General features: G+C 41.5%; 1 protein-coding gene across 9 annotated transcripts; it reads left to right on the top strand.

Annotated features, from left to right (window-relative positions):
* The first annotated feature begins 1748 nt into the window (after nt 1-1748).
* Nucleotides 1749-11351, top strand: LOC118389864 (transforming growth factor beta activator LRRC32-like). Of its 9 annotated transcripts, none has more exons than XM_035779800.2 (4): nt 2284-2432; nt 3202-3287; nt 3517-3613; nt 6693-11351. In XM_035779800.2, exons 2-4 carry the CDS (start codon nt 3238-3240, stop codon nt 8613-8615), a joined length of 2070 nt encoding a protein of 689 aa, XP_035635693.1. In that variant the 5' UTR covers nt 2284-2432; nt 3202-3237; the 3' UTR covers nt 8616-11351. The 9 variants fall into 9 exon arrangements, with proteins under 9 accessions (XP_035635694.1, XP_035635693.1, XP_035635695.1 ...); XM_035779798.1 differs by having other exon boundaries at nt 2300-2432; nt 3222-3287; XM_035779799.1 differs by having other exon boundaries at nt 2316-2495; nt 3222-3287.
* Nucleotides 11352-21727: the final 10376 nt, after the last annotated feature.

Genomic DNA, 21727 nt, shown 5'->3' with positions numbered 1-21727 from the left:
CAATCATTCAATTGACCATTGAGAAGCATGAACTATTTCAGATTCCAGAGCAGTCATTTTCAATCAATTTATGTGCAATCAATTATTTTTGGCACTAGGGGGAGACATAGACCTTGATAGATAACATATACCTGACAAATGGCTGGTATAAAAACTATAAACTTGACAAAAAGCTGTTTGACTCAAACAAAACAGTGTGCAGCTGCAGCCCGCAATTCGGGGAGTTCCTGAATGTGGGCATTCCTGCACCCTTCTTAAACACTCCCCTCAAGCATCTCATTGGTTCCTGCATGAACGCCGTCCCCTCGAGCACGATATATTGTTGCTTGTGTAACACGTTTTAATGTGGGACAAAAGGGAAATAAAAGTGTTATCAGAGTTTTTTCACCCCCGCCTGCTGTGTACTGGAGTCATCTTGGCTAACTAGCCAGTGGTAGTCCTTGGCTCCTGCCTGCTGAACACCTGCCCTCACCATCGTTAACTGAACTGCGGTATCGCCCCCGCCTCCTGTGTACCTGAGAAAACCGTGCCGACAGGCAGGTCCCAAGGACAACTGTCTACCGGAAGCCCCGCCTCTGGCTAGCACAGCAGGCGGGAGGCTGGGGTGACACCCTGTGCTAACTAGTTAGTTTGCTAGTAGCAAGCTAGCACACGGTGTCATCCCCTGCCTGCTGTGTACTGGAGAAAACCGTGCCTGACAGGTGGGGGTGAAGTACACTGTCTACCGGTGTCGGCCCCGCCTACCGCTAGCTGGTCTGGTACACAGCATGCGAGACACCATGTTCTAGCTAGCCTGCTGTGTACCGGAGTCCTCCTTAGGACTAGCTAGCTAGGCTAGCACACAGTATCCTTTGCTCCCACCTGCCAATCTCCCAACCTTGCTATCTATCATTAACAGAACTGCGGGAGAACAGTGCCCAACAGGCTGGGACAATGGACACTCTACTGGTGTGTACTAGCTATAGCTAGTTACTGTTGACGCCCCCTCCTCTTCTTCCGTTGGGTTTATCTGAGGTTGCCAACCAACATTATGGTGCATTACCTGCATCTACAGTCCTGGAGCGTCCCTGCTTCCTGTTTATGTACTGGAGATATAGCCTAAAAATGGACCAAAAGAAGTATAAAGAGGGGTTGACGCAAATGCAGGAATGCCCACATGCAGGAACCCTATGAATTGAAGGCTGCAGGTGCACCCTTCTCACTCAAACAGGTGTACTCACAAGGTAATATACCTATCCAGAACGGCTCACCCTTTCACATTTAGTGGAGCTAATTCAAAGACGGAGTTAAGTTAATGACATATATTGACGAAACTTTGTAACATGTAAACTATGGATAGAACTGAATAGTCCATTGTTATCGAAGTTGGATATTATCTAGTTGTATCCCTTGGGATAGGCATATCATGCAATGGGATTCCCCATTGTGCTCAATATAACTGGACTGAGGAAGCTGCAATGGGGACTGCCACAGATGGACATTCACTTCACTTAATGTACACCTCTGGATGTGAACTAGGGGTGAGAGGACCATATTTCTGAGATTCAATTCTGGAATGGTACAACACCTCAGAAGACGTTGCCTTTTTGGATGGAAAGGGTGAGTGTGTGTGCGGACGTGCATGTGCGTTCGTGTGTGTGTGTGGGCGTGTGTCTGTGCAATGCGCATGTGTATCTTTCACATCCCCAGTTGAGGCTTCAACAGTATTTGAAATTTGGCCAATGACATGTTACTTACCAAAGTGTACGTCTTGTGAATATGTATGTTTGTCTTTCTCTGAAGAATAGGATAACGATCTGGTTAGTTTATAATAACTTGGCTGGACATGGAGACTACCGAGACCACATAATAAATAGCCTCTTCGCCGAGCGCTTTTTGAACTTTATATGTTTGCATGCCTAACTGTTTACAGAAAGATACAAGGAATTTATAACCTCCCTATGTACACAGCTGTTCCAGAATGAGCAACTGCCAACATGTGGGAACGACAAGCCACAAAGAATTAAGACCCAGCTCTTCTGACTGATGAGCGACAGATGAAGAGAGGGAGGGAAAGAAAGAGAGAAAGAAGAGAGAGACAAAGGGAGAGAGGGAGAAAGAGATACAGAGTGAGAAAGAGATTGATAAAGAGAGAGAGGGAGGAAGGAAGGATACGAGAGAGAGAAATTAGTGTGATATGGGAGGAAGTACAGAGAAAATGGACTTCCAAATCCCATATAAGGTATTTCCCAAAAAAAAGAGAAGGGGAAAAACAACAATGATGCAGGATATTCTCACAGGATGTGTCAGCCCGGGACCAGCGCTAAAAGGTGCGGGGTAGAGTCTGCTGTGTGTGAGAGTGTGTAGGAGTGTGTCAGTGAGGATGTGAGAGTACCACAGCAGCAGCAGCATGAGCAGAAGATTCTGCATGGGAAAGTAACCATTTCGAAGAGGTAAACACCTATGGACGACTTTGGATAATATCTCATTATGTTGCTTGCTGGTTAAGGTGAATGGTAAGAATGTATTGTAAAATGGTAGAATGGTCCTCAGAGGGACAGAGGAGAGGAGAATGATACACTTAGCAGTGGAGGTTGTGGAGTAGGGGAAGGAATGTTCTATGTAAACGTGTAAAGAAAATAATGAGAAAAGAGGTGGATGGGTGTACAGATTAATACATGAGAGCAAATGTGTGAAATGTTTTTGTACTTGCTGGGTAGGAGTGTTATGTTCTCGTGGGCTATTGTGGAATCTTGAGGAGAGTATCATTCACTGAGAATTCAGAGGGTATTTTCCTATGTTACCTGAGTGATGTTGACAGCATTGTGTTCAGGGCAAAGAAAAGTCATGCAATAAAAGTCTTGATTTTTGCTGTAGATACAGTATGACACAGAAATATCTATTAATTTCTACTATTTGTGGTGAGACAATAAAGATGCATGATATCCAATGTCAGCTCTTCAACTCTAAGAACCAAAACAAGTCCTTGTTGTTGGTTAAAGACCATCTGTATTCCTATATTAATTAACCTTTTAGATCTCGGCTTGAGTGATCAGTGGGAGTTTCCTTTTGCGTCACTTAAAACTAAAAACTAAAAACAAGCCTGAGAGGAACAAGTACTAAATATAGTAGCATGGTAGCATGTTGTATGTGTCCACTGCAATTACACTTATTGAGCAAACCAATCTTTCTCTTACTCTCATTCTTTGTAATATTGTTTAGTATTCCATATTCTCATGTAGGGTCATATTGTGATTGATGAAGTTTGCAAATGTTATTGGCGGTCAGTGGACACCAGAGACATTGAGGTAACTAACCAACAAAATCATTCTCATTATTTAAGAAATAATCACAATTTAAGCCTTGCATGTGCGGACCTACCCAAATGAACCAAGACATGCATGGTTAAGCTCAGTCATGAATTCTTAGTAGCAGCGATATGACGTTGCAAGTGGAATAAATGACAGATCTCAGTTCATGTCATAAACCCATCAGTGTGTTTCCTGCACTCATGTGTGCTCTCTCTCTGTGTCACAGCACCATGGCAGCCTACCTCTGGCTGGTCCTGGCCATCGTCAGTGATGTTGCAGCATCCTTGTTACGTCCCCCACGCCAACTCTCCCCCTGTCAAATGGTGAGTTGCTGCATCAAAAGGCTTTTGAAATGTTTTCATAGTATACTAGTATGCCAACTAGAAGTATTTCAACTATGTGTAAAATATGTAACTACCCTGTAATAATAATAATATATTTATTTGTAATGCACTTTTTTTGCAAAGCTTTAAAATATGTGCAATAAAATAAATAAGTAATATGGGACACTTATTTTATGGCGTTTTCATTTAAAGTGAGACCCCTGGTTTTAGTAACATAGAGGGGAGGAATAGTGTTGATAATTGCTGATAACTGATGTTTCTGTAATCGGTTTTGATGGTGTATTCTATGCTTTATTGTCGTTTTGAGTTTGACCAAGAATAGTTGAGTATTATTATATCTATATTCTACTATAGCATTTGCAAAACTGTGCTTTTAGCGTATCCACTGGGCACACACTTGTTGAATCAATGTTGTTTCCACTTCATTACAAGGAATTTACATTGAACCAACGGGGAATAGATGTTGAATTTATGTCTGTGCGCAGTGGCTAGTGTATACCTTGATGTTGTTATCTGAGAGTTTTGGCAGTTTTCTCACAAACCTCTCATGTATTGTATATCCAAAGTACAGTATATCAGGTACTTTCGAATTGTCCAGGGGCATAGAACGTTTCTATTGGAGTCTTGTGATATTAAACCAATAGTTTTTGTTATTCTAGCCATGCTGCTTCCTCCTGCTCTGAACCACAGATAACAGAACATACAGTGTGACCACATAACCCATAAGTAGTCACACCTACACTGTTTCATTTTGAGATGGAGATGAATAAGTAGATGTGCCCAGGCAAGATAAAAGCAAGCTACAGTCTTAGAGGAGGCACGTGTGCCATTACCTCACAGCTCTGCACTGTGATTGTGATGTCTCAAATCACTTGCAGACAGTGCAGTGTATTCAACTCTAATCGTCCAAGTACTTACATTAATGTGGGTGTTTAGACATAGCTGAACTTAATGTCAGACTCTTCTTGGCATCTTGGGTATACTGACTGACTTCCTCTGCCTGTTGTTGTGTTGACAAAATGTGTAATCTCTGACTTAATGTCAGACACTTCTTGGCAACTTTGGTATACTGACTGACTTCCTCTGCCTGTTGTTGTGTTGACAAATATGTAATCTCGGTCTAGCTCCGAATTTGGATGAAGCATCTCTATGTCCACAGCCAAACGGATCAAATTAATAAGCATAAAGCCTCAGTGCTGCTTTCTGTAGGGGGAATGTTTCCTCTCTCAGGTAATATCAATCTGGACCTGATGTTACACAGTGTCCTTTGTTAGTCCTTTACTAAAAGAGGCTCAGGCATTGCTTTCTGTCCATAGAACAGCGTGTTGGTGTTTTCCTTCTCTCCTTATTCCACCATTTGCAGATATCAGCCAGGTCACACCAGATCCACTTCAGTATTCAATATTTGTCCTTCAGTATTCAACATTTGTCCTTCAGTATTCAACATTTGTCCATGTCCCAAGGACATCAGGAGATGCCTTTATACCGTCCACTAGGGCCAACGTGAGTGCCTATTACCATCTACTAGGCTCGCGGCTTTCTAGGGTGGTGTGGATGAGGATAGAGGAGGGACTTGAACCGCAAACTATGGCTTCAAGTATTGCGGGTTTAATCCCAGTGCTAGGCACTCGTTTATTTTTTTTTCTGTTTTAACCCCATCCCAAACCTTAACCCTTAACTTAACCAATCGTAATTGATGCCTAAATATAACGTTGAGTATGTTTCTATTTTAACCCTATCCCAAACCTCAACCAACCGGAATTAATGCCGAAACTTAACCATCAAGTTTGACATTTATCCCCCTTGACAAACGTTGAATGCTGAAGTCAGACCGTGAGATCTTGTTGGCAAAGACATAAGAAAACAATATCTGATATGAAATTCCTATTGCTGTAGTCCTGGGAATGTATCGCATTCCTGACTACTGACGGGAAAACTGTATAAACAGGCAGGATGATTTGGAACTGGGCAGGAAATTGCCTCTTTAGACTGCAAGAACTGATATCAGTGTGCCAGTTTGAATGAAATAGATTAGAGGGAGATGGTGTTTTCATTTTTTGAGGCAGTGTCCAGAATAAGAATTAGAATCAGAATCAGCATCATTCGCCAAGTACATTTACACATACTTTTACTTGGTGATATGGTGCTTCTAGTCATAGACAATATTTAGAGACAGAATACAGACTATGGAGTTTAAACAAAGTTTGCATACATTATATACAACTAGGTAGAGTGAGCAAAGAGCTGTAAGAAAATGAACAGTGGATATACAATTATACAGTGGGTATACAGTTGATATACAGTGGATGTACAAATGTACAGTATCAGTATGAATATATCTAAATGCAGTCAATTGTTTGTGCATTCACTTTAATATATGGAAACAAACTTGGTGGTTTACAAATGTGCTGTACGTACCTCAATTTATTTCCCTTTCTATAACAGTATTACATTCTGTTATAACATCTTTAGATCATATGATGATATACAGTATGACTTGTGATTTGCAAGTTCTTTTACATGCATATGAAGTTTTTAATCAAAAACATATAAGTGAACACTTGATCATAAAAGCCAGAAGAACTCTTTCAGAAAAGCTTGTCTTTTAGACAAAAAACTAACTAAGGAATGCTTACTGGTGACGTCAAAACCACAAGTATGCCAAGAACCTAAATCCACTTTGTTTTATGTGAGTGTGTGTGCGTGTGTGTTTTTTATGTGTTGTATTTAGAGAGGGCTCATGCCATATGGTTTCAATTACCAGCCACACTGATAAGTGAATAGTTGAATGTCTAAAATAAATATGGAAATACTTTGTCCACCAGGCGTTCTAAAAATCCCGAGGTAATAAGAGCTTGTTTTATGAGGTGAAATCCCCACAAGCCTCACAGTCTTCCTGACTGCCAAGAACACAGATACAATGGTCAGTAAAACAACTCTCTGGTCTGTTTGGTCTGTGATAGTGTAGTGTCAAGGTGACTTGTGGTCTTCTGGGAGTGTGCAGTGGTGCTGTGAAGGTCAAAGCTCATGTAGTTATCTTTCCTTGTTCTGTTCACAGGTCCAGAATGACGTGTACTGCAACGATCTGAACCTGAGGACCGTTCCAGCCAAGCTTCCTCATGGCATTCAAAAGCTCGACCTGTCTCGTAACCTTCTACAAAACATTACTCAAGAAGTTCTAGCAATCTACACCACCGTTCATCATCTGAACCTCCACTCCAACAAGATCCAGTTCATCCAGCCAGGTCTGTTCAAAGACATGACCAATCTGCAAGTGCTGGACCTCTCCAGTAATTACTTGGATGTTTTTGCTGTTTCGAAAACCAGCATTGGGCCTCTTACGGCTGTGGAGAGGCTTGACCTCTCAGGCAATGGCCTGTACACGGGGATGACCGACTTTTTTCTCAGTGAAGCCCCAGCACTAATGAACCTTTCTCTGAATGGCAACAGTATCACCAAAGTGGGCAAGGAGACCTTTTGCGGAGCTTTGGCCTTAAGAAACATTGATCTTCACAACAACGTCATCTTAGAGATTGAGGACGGAGCATTTGACTCGTTGCTCCATCTGTCCGAGCTTGATTTGTCCATTAACTCCATCACTTGCATCACTGACTTTAACCTTTCCAAACTCAAGGTGCTGAACCTCAGTAAGAACAGCATGGAGTGCTTCCAAACCACAGATTCAGACCTAGAGTATGAGCTCCTCTACCTCGACCTGAGGGAAAACAATATCCACTACTTCCCCGTTCTCCCCAGAAGGAACAAGCTCATGTACCTGGATTTGTCCAGGAACCACCTGATGAGTGTCAATACCACAGGAACTGCCGATGAGCTCGAGCACTTCAGAAACACGTTCGTACCTCAAACGCAGTCAGGTGGAATGAGCAGACACCAGGACTTCTCAAGGCTCAAGTACCTCAACATGAGCTACAACCAGATAAAGAGCATACCGATGTCTTACTTCTGCAGCATGGTGTCCCTTGTGCATCTTAACATAAGTAATAACTGTATCGGGGCCTTTTCTATAGACCAGGAGAGCCCTCTGAACTCTCTGAAGACCCTGGACCTGAGTTACAATGCCCTACAAAACCTCTCATTTGGGGAGAACACCCTACGGTCACTGCAGGAACTCTTCTTACAAGGGAATTTCCTCACCATAATGGACTCTGGAACGTTCCAAAGACTGCCTAGCATCAGAGGCCTTCACCTCCAGCAGAACTACCTGAAAGTCTGCCCTTCACAGCGAAAATCACCCCAGACAGACCACAACTCCCAGGATCCTCCAGGCTGTGTCTCCTTTACATCAATACCAAGCCTGCACTTGTTGTACCTTTCTGGAAACAATCTTGAGGTTCTGCCACCATATGCCTTCAATGGCACCCCACTCAGGTTGCTGGACCTGTCCCTAAACCCAGGCTTGGACATTCACCAAAATGCTTTCTCTAGTTTGGAGACCTCCCTAACTAATCTCTCACTGAGAGAAAACTACATCCCAGAATTGAACACGGACCTTTCCCTGCTAAGTAGTCTCAAATTTGTGGACCTGTCCACCAACAAGCTGACCACTCTCCCCCTTTGGAACAAGGCGTCCTCCATCGAGTCCCTGAACCTGCAGAACAACAACCTGGTGACCCTGGAGTACAACACAGTCCTGGTCCTGGAGCGGACACTCAAAACCCTCTATATGGGCTCGAACCCTCTCAGTTGCTGCAGCAACCCCCGCTTCCTCAACATGCTCCAGCACTCTGATGTGGTCATCCCGGACTTCGCGATAGTAACCTGCCAGTACACAGAGAACTCGGAGCCAGTGGAGGTGAATGTTGGGAGTGTGACGCAAGAGCAGTGTCAGAAGCTAGACAGTAAGAGCGTGAGCATTATCGTCATCGTGGTGACAGCTTTGGTGCTGATAGCGGTGCTGGTGGTGCTCTCCAAGGTGTGCCACCCCAAAAGGCGCAAGCTCAACATCAGCTTCAGGGCCTAAAGAAGGTGTCCTGTGATTGAGGACAAAGAGATGCTGGACATGTCTCCTCCCAGAGACTACTAGGCTGAGAAAACCAGAGCCTGTTGGTGCCTTTCAATGTGAAGTGTGCACCATTTCCAAATGTTAGCTCAATTTTGGAGGGAATGTGCTGAGTTCTGGAACATGGGAGCCAAGTTTTGAAGGAAATGGCTCCATTAGATATTTCAGCTCACCTGTGAAGTTAAAGAAAAATACACAAAAACAATTACCACAACAATAGGACTTTATTGGAGAGAGGGAAACTACGTCAATGACAGTACAGATTTGATCAACCGAAGCACAGTGACTCATTTGGGGTCAGATTGGTGACACGTTGTGTCTTATAGAAGTTGCATAAATTGAAAGTGTTGTTCTCTTCTTTTCTTCTTCTAGTTAATAACATACAGTTATGTGAAACACAAGAGGGTGAATGTGGTCACTTTTTATATCATTATCATGTGCACATACAGTATACAGAAATGTAGCCATTATTTAATGACTGCACAGGGTCAGCTGATATGCATTAGATTTGCTGGTCCAAACCTATGGCCATACACCAACACCTCTCTTTCTCAATGCAGTAGTTTGCACTTTAATTGTATTGTATTTGTAGATTTATTTTATTATTATTAACCTGCTTTTGACTAAGGTATTTTTGTAATATAGACTAAATGACACTAAGTGGGGAGCGCATAATGCAAACATGCCCATTAGTGCCATGTAATGGCAGAGTGGAGAGCTCTCTTCAATTAATCTCAAAATCAGCAAATCATTATGAAACCACAGGGTGTGAAGGTCATGGCTGCAGTTCTTTAGAATAGATGAATATGACACTACTTTAGTATTCAATCAGTGTTTTGTAGAATTTACAGATTATATTTGTGGGACATGAATAGGATGTACTGTATAGACATGAATCATTTCTCCTCCTGTGGGAGGAGGAGTTGCAGTGAATATTAATTTCGTAGCTGTATTTTTGTATTTTTCACTGGTAGAGAAAGGGGTGTTATGGGGGAACAAAAACAGGATTGAAGCAATAACTCCAAAGGAAGCAGTACTGTCGGAACACCGACAGAAAATTATGTAGCTTGTTTTCACAGCTTGTAGGGCACCGCAGATACCTTTCCTGTTATTGATAAACTCACTCTTGCAAAAGCCCATACTAAATAATAATTTGCAATTTCACAATGCTGGGTTTCCCTTGCTACGGGCATTAGTCAAGAACATTTTTTCCACAGAAATCCTCTCTGGTTGCTACCATACATAGAGAGACTGTCAAGTCAAATTACCGGTTTGATAAGTTAAATGATACAGTGGATTAGTGAGGCTTTAACAGATAGGAGGCCTTGTTTTGTTTTACTGAAACAAAAGCCTTGTTTAATGCATTCTAATCTGGCCTTTGGCTCGAGGTTTTCTACCTATGTCGGTTGAATGACAGAGCAGAGTGAGAGGAGCAAACATCAACCCCACGCTTTCTTCACAGGGAATTTGGATAGGCTTGGTCCCTTAATCATCGTTGCAGTGAACTCATGCCAGACTGAAATCCTTCACTGCGTAACATTCAGGTTTTTCCACCAGTATAACCATGATCAATCAAAATCACGTAAATGCACGGATTTGAGACAATCAATGTCATTTTGAAGAAAGATTGCTTTGTTATTCACAGGGAAGCTATCCATGTTGCATTTGTTCTCACAGAGATCTTGGCCTCTTTATCTGCGTAGGCCTAGCCCACAAGACCAATTATGAACACTAGAGATTCCCCAGACTAGAATTGTCCTAAGCCTTACGCAAATGGAACACTTGCCCCAACAGGTCAGTGATGTAACAAAGCAAAGTAACAAAGAAGTGACAAAGTGACAACCAAAGACAGACCAAACTGTGTAGAGAGTTGGTTGCATGATGTGTTTGCTTTCTGCCTTTTACATTGTTGCATACGTAATGAAATAATTATTATAGTGTATTTCTAAGTTGGATGTGGTAGAAGGAAGGATATGGTTCCTTACTTATCTTCTTGTTAATGGTAGGACTATTTTAAACAAGAAAAACAAGCCAAGGGAAATACTTGGTGAGGGAAATATGACCTGAACCATATTTATAGATATTTGTTCCAGAGATAGCACGACAAGAAGAGTTATATCCTGTTTCTCACTGTTCATGCAGAGTCACAGTACTGCATTTGGGGTAACCCTCTTGCTGCTTTTGCCCGCTCACATGACTGAACTTCAAGTGAAACCGTCAAACTAATGTATATGACAAAAGAAGTAATCTGCTGCTTGAAGTGACATCCACCACAGACAACAGTCAGTGCTCAACATTTTACATAAATTGACAATAATATAATATAATGTCATGAATATCTTAAGCCACACGTGTGTGTCGCGAAACGCTAGACTGGCGGTTCAGTTTGGATGCTATGCTTATACAGGCTAATCAAAGATACGGCTGTGTATGTTTCGCTTAATAAATAAAGGATATTAGCATAAATGGAGAATGGTTATGATGGTGTTATGTCACTTTCATACGTACTGAAATGTTACTGACATACAGTTTAATGCCATGTTAAATTGAAGTTGCACCCTTGCTTCTGTTTTATCTATCCACTTTTACATGTACAGCATATGAAGGATATTACAATGGATATATTTTGAACTACGGTAAAAAAGATATATTTATATTGTTTTGTATTTTCTTAAGTAAATGATCTGTGAATCAGAATCTGTTGTCTTTGTTTTCATTGTGAGCTTCAGGAGCTGTTCAACTAACCCGGGATCATGTTCATTTGACTTTAAATGGAGAAAAAAAAAAACAGAAACAACAAAAAAAATCCTAGTTATTAAACATTGCCTGTTGCATGCCCTAATGAACATGACCCAGGTAATTCATTTTCCTGAAGCAGATAAGATTGTGGCATTAAATGTAATCCTGCCATGGTTCTGGGAAGATGCTTAATAATAGAACGTATGCTCTTGCAAGTAAAATTCTCTCTGATTGGTCTCCCTGGGCACAGATAGCACAGTGTATTACTATTCTCCACCAAGAACACTGCTCTAGCATCTCTTTCTTTTTAACTTAAGGGACTGAGATTTTCTGAGATAGCAGCCATACAGCAGCCCCCTCTGACCCCTCATAACAGGATGCAGGCTCACAGGAAATACCTCAGGACACAGATATATAAACTGACAATTTATTGGATGCAGGCTGACACATGCAGGTCTGGCCGGAAAGACCAACATTTCCAAATGGACCGACCACTATAGATCTGTTGTGCTGTTTTGTTTTGGGTTGCTTCATTCTTTTGATGTGTTCTTATTAAACTCTCACTGTGGTTTAAAGCCTGGTGAAAAGATGTGGTGCAAGATTCCATTTCTAATAGTGTGTTTAGAGTCTGTCATGATCAAAAGTGATCATGATTACCCAGCAACACCAGGGGTGTGTGTGTTAAAGATGCACCACTGTCTCTGAGGTATTTGTGAAACAATGCAAGTGTTCATGGATGTGGCATGCACAGGGATCATCCCAGTAACATTATCCTCTTTTATCCAAATTCTAAATGAGCACTGTGCACAACTTATTTTGTGCATTCTCTCAAAGCCTAGGGTGAATGTTGAACTTTAGACTCTACACTTTTAATTAAAATAAATTCAACCAACTCCTATGTTAGATTTTGGAGGTAAATTCCAAACTGTGGGCCAGTGAACATGTGTATGTGTGTGTGTGTTTGTTTGTGTGTGAGGCCTAAGTAGGCTCACCATCAGACTAATGAGGGCCTCCTCTCCCTCGGCCCTCGGGCCCTGTGACATATAGGCCCCCCATGAGTAGGACAGGCAACTAGGTAATTTACTGTCTGAGCAAGCATTTGGTACAGGAAGCTATCAGAGGGAGCATTATTTGATTTTGGAAGGAAAAGGCTAGTGCATCTGTGTCACGGATGGAGTTAGTGGTGTAAAGTACTCAAGTAAAAATACTTTAAAGTTCTAATTAAGTTGTTTTTGGAGTATCTGTACTTTACTATTTATATTTTTTGACAACTCTTACTTTTACTCCACTACATTCCTAAAGAAAATTATGTACTTTTTACCCCATACATTTTCCCTGACACCCAAAGGTACTCGTTACATTTAAAATGCTTAGCAGAACAGGAAAATGGTCCAATTCACGCACTTATCAAGAGAACATTCCTGGTCATCCCTACTGCCACTGATCTGGCGGACTCACTAAACACAAATGCTTCATTTGTAAATGATATCTGAGTGTTGGAGTGTGCCCCCGGCTATCCGTAAATTTAAAAAACAAGAAAATGGTACCATCTGGTTTGCATAATATAAGGAATTTGAAATGGTTTATATTTGTGATACTTAGGTATATTTTAGCAATTACATTTACTTTTGATACTTAAGTATATTTAAAACCAAATACTTTTAGACTTTTACTGAGGTAGTACTTTATTGAGGGACTTTCACTCTTACTTGCAACATTTTCTATTGAGGTATCTTTACTTTTATTTAACTATGACATTTGCATACTTTTTCCATAACTGGGAGTTAGGACCCCGCAGTCGATGACCAAAATGATTAATATATTAGTGAGGGTGTTAAAAATATTGAAGCCACACTAAAGCTTTCACTTTCTGCCAAGTGACCCCAAATGTATAAGTTATGGTGAGTGTGTATTTAACAGATGTAAACAGTGCCTTGATTCAGATGTTACTCATAAGTCAGATGTAATGTCTTACGATAGTTCCAGTTTTGTGGTCTTGAATAATGCTTTCCTTAAAACTTCTTAGGGCTGAGATCCCACTAACGGGATCGATATGACAACAGCCAGTGAAAGAGCAGGGCGCCAAATTCAAAACAACAGAAATCTCAAAATTAGAGTTCCTCAGACATACACGTATTTCACACCATTTTAAAGATACACTTCTTGTTAATCCCACCACAGTTTCCGATTTCAAATAGGCTTCACGGCGAAAGCACCACAAATGATTATGTTCGGTCAGAGCCAAGTCACAGAAAAACATTTTTCCAGCCAAAGAGAGGAGTCACAAAAAGCAGAAATATAGATCAAATTCATCACTAACCTTTGATGATCTTCATCAGATGACACTCGTATGACTTCATGTTACACAATACATGTATGTTTTGTTCGATAAAGTTCATATTTATATACAATAATCTCAGTATACATTGGTGCGTTATGTTCAGTAGTTCCAAAAACATCCGGTGGTTTTGCAGAGAGCCACATCAATTTACAGAAATACTCATAATAAATGTTCATGAAAATACAAGTGTTGTACATGGAACTTTAGATACACTTCTCCTTAATGCAACCGCTGTATCAGATTTCAAAAAATCTTTACGGAAAAAGCAAACCATGCAATAATCTGAGTACGGCGCTCAGAGCCCAAACAAGCCAAAAAGATAAATCACAAGGACTAGACGAGGAATTACCGGAAACCAGGTCCGCAGGAATTAACACCCATAGCAAGGACATTAAAATTCAAATTTCTCCCGCTCTCATTCAAGACCCTATCCAGGGCCCGCTTGATAAAGAAACAAGCCCCCGGGCTTTGTCTATGGACTCTGATACAAAGGTAGTGAAGAAAAAGGTCAAACGCCTCGTTAAATAAAGCCAAGCCCACTCAAAATTGGAAAAGTCAATCTGCTTCCACCTTGAACAGAAATGGCACATCACGTCATTACGAATGACCACTCCACTTTGTGGGAAATATGTCCACTAACCATCAATCTAAACGGCCATACCTGGAAACAGTCCTAGAGTACTGCTTAACTTCTCATGCGTTAATTGATTCGGGTGCGACAATATCACTCATCTCTCAAACCTTGTTAGATGATCTCAAAAGGGCTTTGAAGCCAACTAAACTTTGGTTAAAAGTGGAACGATGCGACACTACACTTCGAAGGTTCACTCAGACTACCTCGCCTCTCACATTGAGAGTCATGCTGAAACTACACTTCAAGGACGTATCGCTCGTTCACCCTTTTTTTATTTATTTATTTATTTATTTTTTATTTCACCTTTATTTAACCAGGTAGGCTAGTTGAGAACAAGTTCTCATTTGCAACTGCGACATGGCCAAGATAAAGCATAGCAGTGTGAACAGACAACACAGAGTTACACATGGAGTAAACAATTAGCAAGTCAATAACACAGTAGAAAAAAATGGGCAGTCTATATACAATGTGTGCAAAAGGCATGAGGAGGTAGGCGAATAATACAATTTTGCAGATTAACACTGGAGTGATAAATGATCAGATGGGCATGTACAGGTAGAGATATTGGTGTGCAAAAGAGCAGAAAAGTAAATAAATAAAAACAGTATAAAAACAGTATGGGAATGAGGTAGGTGAAAAAGGGTGAGCTATTTACCTATAGACTATGTACAGCTGCAGCGATCGGTTAGCTGCTCGGATAGCTGATGTTTGAAGTTGGAGAGGGAGATAAAAGTCTCCAACTTCAGCGATTTTTGCAATTCGTTCCAGTCACAGGCAGCAGAGTACTGGAACGAAAGGCGGCCAAATGAGGTGTTGGCTTTAGGGATGATCAGTGAGATACACCTGCTGGAGCACGTGCTACGGATGGGTGTTGCCATCGTGACCAGTGAACTGAGATAAGGCGGAGCTTTACCTAGCATGGACTTGTAGATGACCTGGAGCCAGTGGGTCTGGCGACGAATATGTAGTGAGGGCCAGCCGACTAGAGCATACAAGTCGCAGTGGTGGGTGGTATAAGGTGCTTTAGTGACAAAACGGATGGCACTGTGATAGACTGCATCCAGTTTGCTGAGTAGAGTGTTGGAAGCCATTTTGTAGATGACATCGCCGACCCTGTGTATGTTACCAGCCTCGAAACTGTAACCCTGCTACTTGGCGCAGACTTGATGGATCGATTACTCCCATTGATGGATTGGAAAACCAACCAGGTATGGTCACAGGACACCGTGCCTTCTCCACTGACCACACTGTCTTCCCCTAACGCTATAGCTGCAATGCAGTCATTCACAAGGGGTATCTGTCGAAAGCACCCCTTGGGAAAAAGACGTTTAGAAACCTCTTGGGGCAGAATCCGATCCAAGGAGATATTACGATATCTGGACACATTCCATCAGCCAACTTGATTGACCGTTCTTTCATGATTTCGAGCCAGCTGTCTCTGTGAGTACGCAACTTCCCTCCTCCTTGCAATCGTGCAATGCGGTAGTTGAGATGAACTCCTCTTGCCCTTCGGACACTTCAGCAAGCACTGTGGCCATCTCAGCAAGAAAAACATTGATGCGCAGAGTATACTCTGCATCCGATGATACACCTTCCGCTTTGTTGGGGACTGTCACCCCTTACAATGATACTAATGGCGTCAGTCCAGCAATTGACCCGATGATTCCCACTGGTGAAACACTTTGCGATATCACACACCGATATCCTCGTCTCAGTTCGCTGGTACTGAAGAGGTTGCCACACGCGGACGTGGTGGTGAATGACATGCCACTGAGCGTTTTGCAGCACAAACACCAGGAGATTTGGTTGAAAGGTTACAGCCATTCTCATAATGCGGCCGCTGACAACTCGTATATAGGGTCCAACCTTTTCGTTTGCGCCTCGGACACCAACACCACCCGCTGGTGGGGGGGTCCCAAGACACAAAGGGGGGGAATAGTAGCCCAGACCCATGATGAGGGAAGGGGGGGGGTTGACACTACGGACAACACCGTACGTTGCCGCCAGAGCATAAAACAAATCTAGTTGTAAACTCCCCTATGAGAACAGTGAGGAGCAGACAGGCCCCTAGACGGGGATTATCTTAGAACACGTCTAAGATAGTACTGAGGTGCACCACACTGGTCATAATGGAAGACCAGTGGACTTGTCCACCTCCAAAACAAATGGCAACAATAATCATTCCTTGCCATGTGTAGGTTCAACTACAATACAACTAGTAAAATGCTCCAATCATGTGTTCCGGTAGTATAATATTTCAGAATAAATTGGTTGGATAACTGGTCCCTTTGAGCACCAGTACCAATACCAGCAACAGTCAGTGCAGCTACAATCAGTAAGGAAGTTAGAGACCTAACCAATCAAATTACCCTTGACAATAGCGACATAGGAGTCACTCAGAGTGCAGCACGTGGAAGGGAATCTCCAGTGCACTCTTCCAATGGTTAACACACATGTCACTAATAAATAGAATCCTTCATTCAGGAGGAAACTTATTAGAAGTCATTAAGCATGATCACACCACGTACGACTGGTCCAATACTTAAAGAGTACTTCCGTTGTGAGGTTAGCTCCTCCATGGATAACATAGCTATGAAATAGACTTCATACCTATCGCCACTACGATAGTGGAAGACACAGTGACTTGTAGAAAAGACTACTAGACTCCCTCGACACCAATTCTGACTGACCTCCAGGCATTGACCTGAAAATTACCTGACTACGTCAGACTCATTCTGAACAAGTTGTAATCTGCCAGGATACTTGGTTTTCTTCCCTTGACATGCTTGTGTAAGCATAAACGCACATGCACAACGGAACATCCAATTAGGATTTATGCTAGGATCACCTAAGGGTCCAAGCAAAATACCAGCCTTAGTAAAGTTTAACATTTACTTCTAGGCCTTTGACTCTACAGCACTCACCAGTTTTCTTCCCAGAAGTCCATAGGTCATCCCTGTAGACTGCCCAAAACTAGTGCCATACAGCTGTAAACTTATCATATAGTTATCAACTTAGGATAGTGTCTAAGCAACACACCAAGTAGGAAAACCCTAGATATGGCATTAGAGACAATGCCATGATAGTCATTTTGCCAGAACATTGGACGTATATAGAATACAGTCCAATTTGATGATTTTTGTGTGAGAACTATATTTTGTATATCTTTTGTTTATGCTTTCATTCCTTTTCGGTTCAGTTCCTTTGACACTTAGGAAGTGATAGAGCCATAAACAAAGTCCCTATACAACCATCACTTAGTGCCACAACAACGCTCATTGGGGAATGAATGTAATTATATATATTTCATGAGTGAGTGTGCGTTGTTAACATCTGACTAAGTTACTGCCCAGATCTTCCAGTCTGGACGACGACCAGACTACGTGTCCGGAACGGCGAACCCAAATCCAGACACCCACGGCCCATCCTTGTGGCGGCATGCCCCGCTGTCAGAGAGCCTACCAAGGTGCATCACACCAACCGGACATCAACTGCCATCCTTGTGGTGGACTGCTCCGCTTTCAGAGAAGCCTACCAAGTTCAACCACCAGAGGGGACTGCAATGATGATCTACAAACAGGACATCATGTGTTCATGATTTTATGTTGATTTGTAACTTGCAGGACAAACAAGATCCAAACCACCAGGGGGGCATGTCATGACGTTGCCCTCTTTGGGTACAGAAAGCCCATCCCCCTTTCCCTGCCTCCCCCTTTCCTCCTTCAACTTGGCTGCTGTGGTCAGAGAGACATCGTAAATTCACATGGAAACACAGTATAGAGAGAGTCAATTTTCATAGAGCACAAAGGAATTTCTTCCACCTCACAGAACTTGAGGTATGAACAAATTTCATGTTCCGGAGAAAGTATAAAAGATTGGTGAAGAATCCAGCTACAAACTGGTCCGTTTGTTACAACTTGGGGAAGCTCAGCGTTACCATAACGCTGTTTATATGATAGCCTCAGATATGAGGTTTACATCTAATTGTTATATAAGATGAATGAGTGAGTATGATACTGTTTGTAAAATTGTGTAATATGATTTTGGACTGTTTAATGAAGGAAAATACAATTCCCTTTTGATTTGAACTAAATCAGAGGACCGCCCCTGAGCCCAGTTAGGGTCAGGCATCCTGGGACAGCCCCTTTTCTGCAATTCCGAATAAAACACAACTTTGAGAAATTATCACCAGACCATGTTTTTCTCCATTAGGAGAGGACAAAGGTTGTAGACCATTGCTGAATCTTTTAACCATACCACGTGGTTAAACTCTTAGACTATCGATACCGACAGAATAAGAACAAGTCTTTGATATTAATTACTAGTCTGCAGCTAGGAATTCTTTATCATTGAACGCGAAGAACGACAACCGCCGAAACATACATTCTATAACAAATGAATGAATGTCACTCTGAACTATCCCTGCTAACCAAGATAGAGAGAGGACGAAACTCTCCAATAGAAAAAAACTTTTCACCAGCGATCAGGACGACACACTGAACGTAAATGTATATATTGATTGCAATTGTTCCCAAATGAGTGAGCGTTTGTGTGCAAAGGATTAGCATTTCAATTGTTATAATTATCACTCTGTAGTGACTTCTTAGTCGACCCCCAAATCCCCTTTGGCCTAACAAGCCGCCATGCTAGTTTAGTCGACTAGGACACACTATCCTATCATTTCTTTTAACCATATTTACTGTTTGTTTATGCATTTCTGTGAATTACTTAGTTAGTAATAAATAAATGATTTAAGACAATTGATGTATGGATGACTCATAGTGAAGACTGGGTTCGTGCAGATAACCAAGAATTTACGACGTTTGGAATGAGACTAACGTGAGGTAAAGTAATTAATTAATTAATTTGAAGACTAATTGATCAGATAAAATATCTGAAAAGTTATTTTAGGTAATGATAACTTTGTAATCTGAATATTTTTCCTTGGTGCCCCGACTTCCTAGTTAATTCCAGTTACATGATTAATCAGTTGATCGAGTAATACTAATTACAGAGAATCTTTGATTAAAACTATAAATCTTCAATTTAATGATAGTAAAGACACGACACCGCCATATGGTGCCGTCAACAGAAGTCAGAAATAACATTATAAATATTCACTTACCTTTGATGATCTTCATCAGAATGCACTCCCAGGAATCCCAGTTCCACAACAAATGTTTGTTTTGTTCGATAATGTCCATCATTTATGTCCAAATTGCTACTTTTGTTAGTGCGTTTGTAAACAAATCCAAACTCACGAAGCGTGTTCACTAGGAGCAGACAAAATGTCAAAAGGTTCTGTTACAGTCCGTAGAAACATGTCAAACGATGTATAGAATCAATCTTTAGGATGTTTATAACATACATCTTCAATAATGTTCCAACCGGAGAATTCCTTTGTAGAATTGTGATGGAACAGAGCTCGCTCTCACGTGAACGAGCGTCACGAGCTCAAGGCATTCTGGCAGACCTCTGACTCATTCCCCTCTCATTCTCTCCCACTTCACAGTAGAAGCATCAAACAAGGTTCTAAAGACTGTTGAAATCTAGTGGAAGCCTTAGGAAGTGCAACATGACCAATATCCCACTGTATCTTCAATAGGGAATGAGTTGAAAAATGACCAACCTCAGATTTCCCACTTCCTAGTTGGATTTTTTCTCAGGTTTTTCCCTGCCTTATGAGTTCTGTTATACTCACAGACATCATTCAAACAGTTTTAGAAACTTCAGTGTTTTTTATGCATATGTTAGCAACTGGGACTGAGTAGCAGGCAGTTTACTCTGGGCACCTTATTCATCCAAGCTACTCAATACTGCCCCCAGCCATAAGAAGTTTTAACAGTACTGTACTGTTTCAAGAACAAAAGAGAGAGGTGGGTGGATAATGCTATGTTGCAAAGCAGACAATTAATTTCTCAAACACAATAGCTCATTTTACATCTATGCTGCTCTAGTAAATGCCATGTCAATATCTGCCCAGCAAATACCAGGATTCCGTGGTTTTTCCTATCCAACCTAAACAATGTGAGGAATGCCAGTGACATGTCAACACAAGGGGATTTGATGGCATATTGGTGGACTTCTATGTTTCTTACAAATAGACAATCTACATCCTAGCCTGCTTCAGAATCCAAAATCTGATAGGCAGGAAGATCCAAACAACCATTCCAGACTCTATTTATTGGTATATGGGAAAATTGTGTCTTCCGTTCACCCAATGTGACATTCCCAATTCCCTCTGCTGTGTAGCTGTCCCACCATGGGGACTTAACTCTGTTATGTAGCCAACAATCACCAGTCTGTACGTGCATCTCACACTCCAACCCTTCATCAGAAAGACCTCGGGTGAATCTTAAAAGTCCTTTCTCAATTCCTTACGTCCATGATTCCTTGGCTTCCTTATTAAAACACATCTCCTTCATTGCATTTTGAGGAGAAGGTTGAAGAGTCAATGAATCCAAAACAGGAATCGAGGAAAGACTTGAATTTCACCCCTTTGCTTGAGGACCATTGGAGGTCTGTCGTAGAGTTGAAGTTCTTACTACTCTCTGGAATTGGTGGTGGAATTGGACTGCTATCCTCAGATGTTAGCCATGTTCCTGACACCAATACAAATCGCTGCCACACTCCATAGCTTTTTTATATCTTAATAATATTCAAAACCCTGAAAGGATAAAGACCAGAGAGACATTTGACAAGTGCCTTAAATCAAAACCTGTACTGTTGTTGCAGCTTGTACCTACAAAGGCTCGTGCTCCTCCAATGCTGGAACTAACGTAAAAGGCTGACATTGTGAACTTCCTCCGAGTAGCCCAAAGCTAAAGCACACCCATTCAAGAGCTCGTCCAGACAATAATGTCAGATGGATGTTATTCTTGTCAGCCAATTCAGAGTACAGTGAACTCTCATACTATGAGATAGCCAATGGATTGTAATTTGGCTTGTGTAAATGTAGGTTTACTTCCTTGTACACAGTGTCAAAGTAAGGCTTTTATGTGTCCGGTGAGGGAGTGAGAGTGGGGTTGAGGCCTGGGCCAATATGTCCCTCATGGTTGAGCTCATCCAGATGACATTATTTACGACCCTGCAAAGGTCTCTTATCGTTTAAAGACCCACAGTCCACAGAGCAATTTTTTTACAGACAAATTATTAAGATGTGTGGTCCAAAGACATGAATCAAATCAAATCAAATGTAATGGTCATATACACATGGTTAGCAGATGTTATTGCAATTGTAGCGAAATGCTTGTGCTTCTTGTTCTGACCGTGCAGCAACATTTAACAAGTAATATCCAACAATTCCACAACAAATACCTAATACACACAAATCTAAGTAAAGGAATGGAATAAGAATAT

Source organism: Oncorhynchus keta, chromosome 11 (genome assembly GCF_023373465.1).
Source record: "Oncorhynchus keta strain PuntledgeMale-10-30-2019 chromosome 11, Oket_V2, whole genome shotgun sequence".
In the NCBI taxonomy this organism is placed as follows: Eukaryota; Metazoa; Chordata; class Actinopteri; order Salmoniformes; family Salmonidae; genus Oncorhynchus; species Oncorhynchus keta.
This window is presented reverse-complemented; position numbering and strand designations above follow the sequence as displayed.